The following is a 12873-nucleotide window of genomic DNA, read 5'->3' on the forward strand; positions in this document are numbered from 1 at the left end:
TTGAACTTGGAGAAGCAGCTCAATGCCAACCCAAACTCCCTTCCACACATGGAATTAAAACTCATGGAAGGTTATCGGGTTCACAGTACTGTAGATAATTCCCCCACACACAACAGCTGGAGCAGCAGAAGCATACCGTTTCACCAAAACAATATCCTGAGTGAACCCACAGTAGCATCTGATACTGGGTTTGGGGAAGGAAGCAGAAGGTCAGAGCAGATGGCAAGTATCGCCACTGTGAATTGTCCTGTGGGCTTTCTGCGCTGTCTCACACAAGGGCATGAAGCACTAAAGCAACAATTGTGAGCTGTGCTACTCTCCAATCCACTAATGCTCAGGGTAACATTCCCTTCACCTCTAGAAGGACTACAAGACAGTACAGGAAGCCACAGCCTTCACTGAGAGGAGCTTAGGTCAAACTCATTCTTCACAGCCATAGCAAAGCAACTAGCTAAAGGGAACTGGGCCCTTCAAGGAGAATGTAGATTCGTTAGGTCAGTCTTCAAACCTTTGAAGGCTACAGCAGTCCCCACCTGCTCAACATTTCACCCCAAAAACTGGGATGAAATACAGACCCTTCATTACTGTAAATGCATCAATAAATACATAGAGTCTTCATAGTCCAGTGAATGAAAGGAGAGCTCCTGTTAATATAAAACTGAAGTCTAACCCTATATATGCTTTTTAAACATCCTCTCACATCAGAATATCTGATATAGAGGGGGCAGGTGTGAAAGAAGAGCCTGAAAAGCTACTGACAGAATAGATACCACAGAGATCAGAGTTAATGAGCACTGACACTTCCCTCTTTTGCCTCTACAAAAGGCAATAGCAGAAGAGGAAGAAATGAGAGAAACACAGGAGAAGGTGAGTAAGGACAATCCAGTATAGAAACCATAGTACTTAGAATCCTTTTAAAAAAACAAACAAACAAACATACCATCTGTTTGTAGGGTTTCTGCTCTGAACCTGCTTTGGCCTGTCTGGCTTTATCAATATCTTCAGCTGTTAATCCACTAACAGAGGAATGGTCTTGGTGAAAAGCCCTACTTTGTCCAAAGGCAGCAGCAAAAGGATTTCCAGGGTCCCTAAAGCCTCCAAATAACCTTGCATCCATTCTGGGAGGGAAAGGCTTCTGACCCGTGCCAGAATCTCCAGTCTCACCAACACTTCTAAAAGGTCCATTTGTAGTGTAAGAGGAAGCAGGGCCTTCACCGCTGTGTTCGTGAGGCTTGCCGGGGGCAGTGGAGAAGTCTGTTGGAGCATCTGATGGCTCTCGGGCTGAGAAGTCATAGTCTTTCCCAAAATCCTCACTGAGATCAGTTAAGTTCTCCTGCTGTTTACCTAGTTCCTGCAAACAACAACAGAAATACTTTAAGAAGAGAACTTAAAACCTGCCCCCTACCCATCCATGGTCTTCAGAGATGGACACGCATCTAGGCTGTCATGTCTCCACAATAACTAATTTGTAGAGACTCTGGCACTGCAGTCATTCACAGTAAGAGACAGGAAAGAGATACTGAAGACACCTGGGATCACTGGCAGTCTTTCAACCCCACTGATGGGACAAATTCCTTAACAGCTTCTCAAATACCCTTAACTGGAGACACCTTGTTCCACATATACTGCCAGGAAGGGTCACTAATTGTGGAGTTCACTAGAAGCAATATACTGGTCAGAAACAACAGGTGATGGGAGCTGCAATATCGCATAAGATATACTTAGGAAGGATAACAAAAAGCTAAACCTCATAATGTTCAGTTCTTACCCCACCACGCTCCCTTCTCCCATCCTGTCCCTAATCATGCAATATCAGCACTTTTAAGCCCAAAGCTACCCTAAGCAATACCAGATACCTACTTATAGGCAGAGTAAGCTCAGCCTTCCATGGCCATGACATTACTAACTGCAAAACACGTTTCATTATTCAACAACTAAACTATGGCAGGGTTTGTCATCATCCCAAAATAAATAAATAGAATGCTGTGCTTGAAGCAAGGACAGCAGCATCAGACACAGCAACACTCAAGCCAAGCTTCTCCTGACAGTCTTTTCTGTTCTGTCCTGATGTTCAAGAGCTGCCCCACTAGGTCCAGATATTTCCCACTGCTTTTCAATGTAGAAAAAAAAAAAATTTTTAAAAAAAGTCAGCAGCAGAGCATTATCCCCTATTTACTCGTTACTTGACATATTCTAGTTACCCATCTCAGCAGCAGCAATAGCATGAAAGAACTGACAACTATCATAGCCAATCAACAGGATTTTAAATCCTGCCATGGTCAGGCATGCAAGTAGCATATTTTAGGCTCTTTCCTAAACACTAATTACACTTCCCTTCCTTACAGAAAAAAACAGAACACGGTCTTTCCTGTTATTCAGCAGGTCTCATGCTATTCTGAACCGCGACATCACAGCAGGGGGGAAAGGAGAAATCTGTTTACAGATGGGGACTGTGGCCACAATACTGACTGATGATTTCAAGCAAGGCGGCCTACTTCCATACTTAAATTTTAAAAAGCATGTCAGACAGCCAAAACTCTGCCACAGATCAAGAGAAGTGAAATATAGTCACTTAACACATAAGCTTTCCTCTCTTCAAAACAGAAAATGTTGTAGCTTCAGACTACAGATTTCTTACTGAGCCCTGCTTTGGTAGCAGCTTCTCATGCAACTCATTTACAGAACACAGGGCAAGCGTTCTGCAGGTGTGCTTGTGGGGCCTCTCATGCAGAGAAAAATGCACAGCAACAGGAGAACATCTCCCTCTCCCTCCCTCCTTGTATGCAAGAGGAGGACAAAGGCAAGACAAAGCACTATCCCCATAAACACACACACTTAGGGTATTTCTGTTGCAAGCTTAAAGAGAACCAAGGAAACAAGCCCAGATTCTAGGACTGAAGCTACAGACCGCCATGATAGGCTAAGCTCATTGCATAAAACATGTCAAAATCTCACTCATTACTTTCTGCTTCAAAAATGATGATCTGAGCTACACTGTCTTTCTAAAGGATCATAAAGGATGATAATTTTTGATTAAGAGAAGTTCTTTCCCTCAGACAAGCCCCATGTTTTCAAGAGATGGCAACACAGCAAATGTGAAGCTTTTACAAATCCATCCCCACGTCTAGTGACAGAAGCTGCTACTTAAAAAAAAGTCTGGCCTTCCATATGTTCCTCACTTGAAAATCAGTTCTGAAGATCCAGCCTGGGCTGTAAGTGATGAACATACCAACACCTGACCCTGAGCCATTCAGAAAAATACCACAATTCTGTCAATTGTGCAACAATTCTGTCAAGAAAGGAAGCAGCACTCAGATACATCCTATTCACTCTAAAAGAGCTCATTCACTTGGTCAAAGGAGAGGTAATCAATGACTGAAGTTTAAAGGAGACTTTAAATAACAAAGGTGCTGGCCAGTCTTAGCAAGAGCTTGATCTTTGACAAGATGAGGTGAACAGAACACTTTTCATTTTCAGCATGTCTTAAACACTCGGTAATGGAAACGGAAACATTCTGCAGTAACATTCCCCTCCCATTCCTGTCCAAGCACCTACTGCACACCACAGAAATCCTGGAGAATTCCCAGAGCATTGCAACATCTGTATTATCAATCCAGCACTTCAGAGCTAGGTTCTAGTTCACAATGTGAGTTCCTAGCCACTCTCACAACAAAACCAAGAAGTACCTGGAGGAAAAACAAAACATCAGACTAGACTGTGCACAGAGAACTTTGCTTACCTGCATTTTCCCCAAGGCAGAACTGAACTGTTCTTCAGCAGTGGCCTGGAGAGTCCTTGCAATGGTAACTGCATCGCTCCCAAGGAGCACCTGCCGAAGCTGTCCTGCTTGGGTTTCTAGGACTGCTTTACTAAGCTTTGTCAAGCCTTTCATGACCATGATGGCATCACCCGCCATGACTGATTTCCGTGCTGAAAGATGAAAAAGAAAGAAGGGGGGAGGGGGGGGAAGGCAAGAGGTTAAGGAACAAGTTTGCAACCAGTTTCAAGTCACCTAAGAGCCAGTGGCATATCCCAGACAATCTCTTTCTGCTTTGGCAACCAGCCACCATGGGAACTTGTCTGCAGCTCAGATAGCACACAGGCCAGCTTGAATGACAGCTAGTTAACTGACTTTACCAGGCAAAGCAAGAACTCTCCTTATGACTGTTCAGGAGTTAGGACAGCATTCCAGGACTCCACATAAATATTCAAGTTACCATTGACCAGGGGAAGCAAAGACAGGTAAATGTCAATAACACTACAAAGATGGCCTTGATTCCTTCCAGATGTTTAAAAAGGATTAAAAGCATTAGCATTTGACCTTTAATTATTATCAGGCCCTGGAACATATTCTTAGTGTCTGATCACACGGATGAAGTGCATTGACAACTGACACATCCCATTCCTGCCCTGGAGCTATGCCTGCTCATTTTACATAGCCAAATTTATTCACCCCCACACCAATGAGTAAGCTTTGTCTGTCTTCCAAGGGTAGTCTGCTCAGTCCTCAACTTGTAGCTCGCTCTGCCACTTTTAATTGGAACCTTAAGTATGCTCAGAACACCTACCTACCACAGCATTTGCAAAGTACTGCACTACAGGGCTAAATTTTTTACTCAGTCCCCTTTCCTGTTCAAGAGGCACTCCATCTCAGATTCATAACAGTCTGTGCAATTTCAGTGTCTTCAAATACAAACTGGGCACTGTATGATGCAGGACAGAGTGTGTCCGAGAAGAACAAGTTCCACCAACTCCTTTGTCTCAGCCTAGAACCAAGCTCAGGCTCAGGACACCAGCTTTCCTACATCACTGTGGTTCATGTAAAAGAAAATCAAGAGTGGTCGGGGTCCCAAAACCATTTTGCAAGGGAGATTTTTGCCTGCTTGTTTCACTCATCTCCCACATCTTTAAAGCATAGTCAGGGTCACAGTTCCAGGGCTGGCTCTGTTGCACATCCTCCCACCTTTACTGACACAGAAGACAGAGGCATGCATTTGGCACAAGATGCTGACTAAGGTTCAACCTTACCCATACAGCATTCTCTGTAATTATTTGGAAACAAAAAGTGTTCTGGCTGCAACAGGTACCAAGCACTAGTCTAAGGCCACATATTTAAGTTATCTCCTAGGTAGGTACACAGGTACCAATTCATTTTTAGAAGATCACCTGTCAACACCCACATAGGCACTACAGCTATAAACATTAATACACTAAAGTGGTACAAGTGATCTTGAGTCAACAGTACACACGGCATTATGCCCTGCTGCAGATCACAAGCAATTGAATCCAGTTACCTTCTTGGGAAATGCAAACATGTCTCAAACATGTCTGCTGTATCAGTCATGCAGGAGAAGTATGGACTGCTATAGCTAAATTTCTGGATAAGTACACAATTTTGCTGCAATTGCACAGGAGATGCATGGATTACTACAACTGAATTTCAGAAGCACACTATTATCCAAATGCAGGGTAAACCCAGTTACTGGAATATTTGTTCAACAACTGTTAATCAGTAATCAAAATCAGGAACAACCACTGTAGCCAGGAAGCGAGTATGGTATGTTACATGCTTTAAGTACGGTTGTTAGAAGGACAGTCAAGTGTTCGCAACAAATCTGGGCTTAATGGGTTAGCTGTAAAAATAAAAATCAAGCCTACCCAGGTCATTATTCTGTGGTTATCCTTACAAGACCTATCCATATGCTCCAGACCTGTAAGAAGTGTTATTCCTGAATCTCTCCAGAGTTTAATCATTAGGGTTGGTTTTAACATTGCATAATGCACTTCTAAACTTGAAAGCTGCCTGTCAGGTAAGGAAATATACTCTGTCAACAGGAGGTGGTTCCCCCCCCCCCATCTTCACACTGGAAATTTCCACATGGATCTCACTCAAAGCATTTGCAGGGGGTCCCTGCAATTCAGAGCCAGGCAAAGAAACCAGCCAATGCCACAGTACCATCCCAGCTGAAATGAGACCGTTCAAAGGTTGCCACTACTAAGAAGCAAGTGCTTTTGTAGTTGGTAGTATCAGAAGTACAGGAAAGCCTGAATGCGAAAAGTTCATTCCCTCCCTCCCAAGGGCAACAAAAGATAATGCAATATAGATCAGTGTACACTTGGACAACACACACAAAAACATCCACTTTTAACGTGGATTCTTTCTAACCAATGATACTAAAACCATATCCTCCTTTCACCCAAAAAGAGCTGAAGGACTTATCTTGAAGTGACAGTTGTGATACGCTAAATGTGCATTTTGTAAGAAAAATAAACCTTCCAACAAAATTTCAGGGAAGCTAATGCAACCACAAATGGAAAACATACATTGCACAATGTGCGCTCAACCCTCCATTGCTAAATATATCAACAAGCAGAGAGGACCAATTGCCCTTTACAGGTTTGGCTATAAAAGGCAGCACTGGGCACATTGCTACCAATATCCTTCTCTGACTTCCATGCTATCACCCCCACTTTCCTCTGCACAGCAGTTACAAACACCTAGGTACCATGCAAGTGGTTTGTTAGCTCAGAAGCATCAGCAACATGCTCCCATGCAGCGCTGCCAAAGGACAGGCTATTCTAACAGGCCATTTATCCTAGCACCTCGCTGAAACACAGGCTTCTGTGTAGGAAATACAAGCTTACAGACAACTGACTTGCTGTTTTCAATGATCTTTCAGATTCGCTGCAGGTAGCTCACAAACCCGAATGGAAACCACAGCACAAGCACAAAGGCAGGACGTGGCTCAATAAGGACTTCAGAGGTCAAACCCCAGGAGAGTCACCAACAAATAAAAGCTGAGAAGGAGGAACACATTTTCAGAAGCGAGACCATACTCCTGCTTTTTAAGAGAATTGTGTCTGTAAGCCATGTCCTTCCAGTTCCTCATCTTTTGTATACCAAGTCCTCACCTTTAACAAAGCACAGTCAGGAAAAAGCAGAGGAAACAAAAATAACTATACTGCAATGATTAATCCTTTGGCAATAAGCATCAGGAGCAAGAAAACATTCAGGTAATATCTGTACCCATCATCAAGCAATAAGGAGATGGGAGCTAATAAGTACAATGAGAACTGAACCGATACTGGAGGCATTTTCTTCAAGTGGAAAAAATCCCAGGCTATCTAGTTTTGTAGACCCTACATTTAGCAGGACACATTGGTTAATTATCCTGGGAAGGACACAGAAAGCAGAGACTAACAAGGTTATCAAGCAGAAGGGGAAAGCATGAAAGAAAATACATGCTAGATAAACAAGAAGGGAAAAGACTACATACAAAAAAATAACTAAGAATTAGGAAAATTACCTTTTTTCTTCAATGAAAAAGGAATAAGCACAAGCAAGGACAAGAGATGCAAAAACTGAAAGACAGAGGAAGCACGCACTTCCAAGACGACTAGTATGTATCCCCAATAATACACTTGTGTTAATACCCAGTGCAGACAGCAGGCAAGGGATTTCCCCCCCCATGGCAAGTTCTATTCATACCACTAGTAAATTAATAAACAGTGTAAGCAAGCTCTATCAAAGACAGATTTAAGGAGTGGTTTCAAACAGAATTGGTGTACAAAGTCTATATCACACTTGACTTGTCTCCTGAGCACTCATTATCCAGCTCTAGCAAAGCAGGGCACTGCTGGCATGGAGTATGGACAAGTCAGCCGTGTCTACACAAGCTGTCAGAGTGCCTGCTAACCTGGACTGAAGAGGGTTGACAAGTGTCAGTCATGAGCTATTTTCCAAGAATAGGCAGGGTCACAGTTTTTGCTTAGTAAACTTCTCACAGCTGAATGAATCTCTGGAAAACACCCACACCTTCTAGCATCAGGAGGCTAGAGCCAAGCCATCCACAGACACCAGACGAGGTCCACGCAGCAGGCAGAGGGGCTTGTATAGGTTAGATGCCACACCGGTAGGTTAACCGTCTCCTGACATTGCACCAGATTTTGAACCCTGTTGTAACAATATAACTAAATCAATGCCTGGGATGCTCCTATGTGCAACAACCCCCTGCCTCAAGCCACTGTCCTCTAGCGACCAACTGCTGCCTGCTTCCTCCCCTCAACACACCAGGCTACCGGACTGAAGGTTTAAGCAAGTATAGAGAGACATTCAGCGTATCAGAGGCCAGTAACAGAAACATAAAGCCTCACAACAGGCAGCATACGAATTCTTATGTTTGTACTGTTTCCAAAACACATCCCTCCCCTCATTCCTCTTTTCCACATGCTAACATGTCCTCCTACAGACACACAGACAGCTTCTGACTTCACGTGCTTTTTTCCAGATGCTTGTACAGTCAAAAACCTTACGCATATATACACATGCATACACACACACACATATATCTATAGGACAGACCAAGTTTAAACACAAGGAGACTTCTAATCATACAGAAGTACACCAGAAATATTTCTGTAAGTTTTCTGTGCATGACAATACAGCCTCTTTCAATGTAAGGGAACTATTTCTACCATCAACAGTTTGCTATCCACCCAAGAAAGAAGCTCACCTACTTTTGAGTAATTAAAAAACAAAACAAACAACAACAAAAAAACCCAACCAAAAAACCCAATACAAACAAGCAAACAAAAAACCCCACAACCAAAACCAACCACCAACCAAAAAAACCACCTAAACCCCAGCAGTTTTATAGTAGCCCCTATTACCCCTCTGTCATGGTTTAACCCCAACTGGTAACTAAGCACCATGCAGCTGCTCACTCATTCCCCCCCTACTCCGTGGGATGGGGCAGAGAATCAGGGAAACAAAAGTAGAAAACTCACAAGCTGAGATAAGAACAGTTTAGTAGAACTAAAAGAAGAAACTAATAATGATAATAACTACAATAACAAAATGACAATAATAATAAAGGGATTGGAATATACAAAACAAGTGAGGCACAATGCAATTGCTCTCCACTCACTGACTGATGCCCAGTTAGTTCCTGACCACCCTCCCAGGCCAACTCCCCCCAGTTTATATACTGGGCATGACGTCACATGGTATGGAATACCCCTTTGCCAGTTCAGGTCAGCTGTCCTGGCTGTGTCCCCTCCCAACTTCTTGTGCCCCTCCAGCCTTCTTGATGGCTGGGCACGAAAAGCTGAAAAATCCTTGACTTAGCATGAACACGACTTAGCAACAAGTGAAAACATCAGTGTGTTATCAACATTCTTCTCATACTGAATCCAAAACACAACACTATACCAGCTACTAGAAAGAAAATTAACTCTATCACAGCTGAAAACCAGGACACCCTCTCAGGCCTGCAGATGTTTTAGTTGCCGCCTTTATCTCCAACTTTTCTTTTAAATAAATGAGACAAAAATGAAAAAATATTAGGCTGGACAGGTAGTAAGGCAGATAATTAAATATCACACTTCCAAAGGAAACAGTCTCTATGCCTTCCCCCCCTTCCTATTATCCATTATCACAATCACTGTTATCTTAGTTGTATCTAAACAAGGACTATAACCTTGGAATCAGTGTTATAGCCACCCACACCATCGGAGTGAGTGTGGCAACAGTATGAAAAAAAATAAAGAACAGAACACAAACAAGATACAAATGACCAGGTACTCAGCACATCTGTTCCATGGCCATAAATCAGCAGTAGACTAACTTCAAAATAAGTATTATTCATTAAGCTGTTCTGTAACTGATCTTTTACAGATTTTTCCATTTCTTTTTGCATGTGTTGCCATACCAACCCTTTCATGTGATCCTTTCACTCTTGGCCTTTTTCAGTTCTGTCACACACCTCCCCACCAGTTCCTTTGATACCAGATTTCTAGGCCCCTGCCTAGACATATTTTCATTAGCTGGATTCCTTGGGTTGCAGCTGACCCAAGTTTTAACCATGCAGGGCACAGAAACTGCATTTTAAAAGGAGAAAGTTACTATCATCCTTCAAATCAAACTGAAGATCTACCTTCATTCCTCCCCCTCCCCACATCTCCCACAGACTACAGCTCCGAAAGAAATGTCTTTAAAGGCCTGACCTACCACAGAACTAAGGACTCCTATATTTGAGTCCTGCCCCGTGGCTTTGACTCAAGCCTCCTTAAACTGAATTCATCAAGTAGTCTCTGAAAGCTGCTTTAAAACTACCCTTGCACAAAGCAGTTTGCCAATGCCATTTAAAACAAACACCTTTGAAGGGCAGGCGGAACTTGTTTATTCTCTAATCGTTATAACAGCAGTACACGCACTGATAAAAGTGGGCTGCTTGGCAGACAAATGCATCTTTCCACCAAAATTCAGAAGGCTTAGCAGTCATTTTTGGCGAATGACAGCTAGTTCAAAACCCAGTACAAACGATTTTCACCGTAAATGGCTTGACACACAACGTAAGAGTGAAAAGAATGCTTGGACACTTTAAAAGTAAGCACGGTCTGCTTTATTTTAGGCACAGATACATCAATGCAAAGTGAATGCTCTGGACTGACGGCTCTATTTACTTCTTTCTGGACAACGTCTGGGGACATGCAAAAGCATAGTCACAGCCCACGTGCCTGGAATTAAGAGTCTCTTTCTACCCTGGCCACGGATCTAGAAATAATTCATTCACAATCAAGATCCTAGTGGGAGAGCGCGTTCCCTCAGCACAGGCCATTTCCTCTTCTGATATATCTTGACACAACACACTAATAAATTCTGTGCCGGGCGCACATTGTTTCCCATTACACTGAGGTAGATCTGACTCGGTCACTATGATTTTAAGGCTACCGCTCACTTGCTTTTCCCCAAAAATGAGTTCTGTGCCTGCTCCTGCAAATTAAGTATTTGCAGTTGGGGTACTAAAAAAAAGGTCCATTTACCTCATTTGCAGGGCAAAAAGATTTGGGCCATTGGGCAGATATTTCAGTCCGGAGTTACATTTATACCTAACATCCTATCTCTGTATTATTTACGTTACCAAGAAAAAAGGGAGAAATAAGAGGGCAAGGAAAAAACAAGGGGGTTTTTCTGTTTATGCATTGGGCAGTGCTTAGAACAAGCCATTGCACTGCATCCTCTACATGGCTCAAAAGCTGCAGGCACAAGTGTAACTTTAATCACATGAATAATTCTGATAAATTCTGTGACTAAAAGTTACTTCCCGTGCATGTGGATCCTTCATCCAGCAACAAGGACAATAGTATATTAAAATCAAAATAGAGTATGACCACAAAGCACACAGATTAATATGAGATTTGGGCAGATGCAATATTTGAAGTATATACTTAAGAAACAGAACCACTACAAGCTGAATTTACACCTTTATTTGGGTTTATGGCAAGTTCACCCAAAAGCACAGTTCACTAGTTCGAAATCGTCCCTCTGTCAGTGTTAACACACAGCATCACTTTAAAAGACAAATCCCCCACATCCATATGGAACAACTCCAACCAGCAGTATTTATAAAAAGGTTACACTAAAGCTCTGCACTGATCAAATCCAAACATTGCACTTCAAACCAAAACTAAACGTCACAAACATCTCCCCCCAGGTTTGCAGAGCAGCTCTACACTCTTGTGAAGTCACTTCACTAGTTAGAACAGAAGAGACACCAAAGCTCAGCTCTCTCTCCGATGCACAGGGAGCCAGTCCCTGCCTGATGCACAGCTCCGCAGCATTAAGCTCTGCGCAGGGAACCAACAGAGCTCCCCACTGGTCTTATGCTCTGAACTGGAGTACAAAGTATAAATGAAGGAGGTTATCAGTTTGCAGTTAATTTTTTTTTTGGCATACACTGTTATGTCGTAATTGTTTTTATTGGAAGTTTTAACTTTCTGAAAGCACACCGAGTCCAATTTAGGAATTGGAAACTGATAAAAAGCTATGCCTTACAAACAAGTGCAGATTCCTTAAGACACAAATACACCATTACTTAAGACAATTTTTGAGAAAAACAGGAGCTCTTTCTCTTGCATTTAAACACACATCACTCTTCACTCATAGATCTCAAAAAGCTAAAGAAAGGGGACTGATATCAAAGTTCTTTACTTTAGATGGAAGAGAACAAGTAACCTACCCAAAGTTACACCGCATGTCAGTGATGGAGTTGGGAACAGAATCACAGCTCTCTCAAGAGTACACCGATCCTTACAGCACACTGCCTATACCTAGGTGTCCTGTAAATATCCACCCCTACAGAGCAAAAAGAAACAAGGATTTATATCCAGTTTGCTGACCATCTTAACTGTATATTGTTAACAGTCATATTTAAATGATTAAATGCCACACCAGCAATGCTTTATAGTCAGAACCTTTCTAATTACAAGCTTCCAGAAAACTAGACACACCCTGTAACTGTACTGTACCTCTGTCTTCCTCAGGTGTAAGAAGATATTTTGCTTGTTATGCTTTTTGTACACCAGCACAGAACCATGCATGCTATGTCCTGAGTCACTACGTTACAAAGTCAGTAAGAGGTACCCCAAGCGTGTGTCTCCAGGTGGCATACACACATCCTCTGCTCACATGGTGAGCGTAACCCTTCTGTTATCATCGTGAACAGCAGGTCAAACACCACAGCCTCCTACTATTGATCCTGCAGGCGTATATATCTATATAGATCCAATGACTTTCAACCTTGCCCTGAAAGCTAGGGTTAAGTTCAAATTTAGTAAGTTACAACACATCCTAGTCTATTCATAGCCCCCTTACATACCAGGGTCCTAGCTACAGGAGCTTTCTTTTTCCTGGCTGTGCCCAAACCTCCCTGTAAGAAGAGGAAAAATAGGATGCAAGAAGAGGACCATAGGCAAAAAAGGAGACTTCAAGAAGACATAAATTGATCTCTGTGCTGAAGGGGAACGTGGTCTATCAGAACCTACAGCTCCTGCAGACAGCTCTGTCACGGGCCTCAGGCAAGTTGTGTCAGT

General features: G+C 42.6%; 1 protein-coding gene across 3 annotated transcripts in view; it reads right to left on the reverse strand.

Moving 5' to 3' along the window:
• COQ8A (coenzyme Q8A) overlaps nt 1-12873 on the reverse strand; it is a 48468-nt gene that overhangs the window by 31229 nt on the left and 4366 nt on the right. For all 3 annotated transcript variants that reach the window (XM_052806793.1, XM_052806794.1, XM_052806792.1), the window contains exons 2-3: nt 3740-3930; nt 941-1351 (exon numbers count right to left, since the gene is read on the reverse strand). In XM_052806793.1, the coding sequence (XP_052662753.1) occupies nt 941-1351; nt 3740-3916 (588 nt within the window). In that variant the 5' untranslated portion in view covers nt 3917-3930. The remainder of the gene's footprint in view (nt 1-940; nt 1352-3739; nt 3931-12873) is intronic.

The sequence above is a fragment of the Harpia harpyja genome, chromosome 13 (genome assembly GCF_026419915.1).
Source record: "Harpia harpyja isolate bHarHar1 chromosome 13, bHarHar1 primary haplotype, whole genome shotgun sequence".
In the NCBI taxonomy this organism is placed as follows: domain Eukaryota; kingdom Metazoa; phylum Chordata; class Aves; order Accipitriformes; family Accipitridae; genus Harpia; species Harpia harpyja.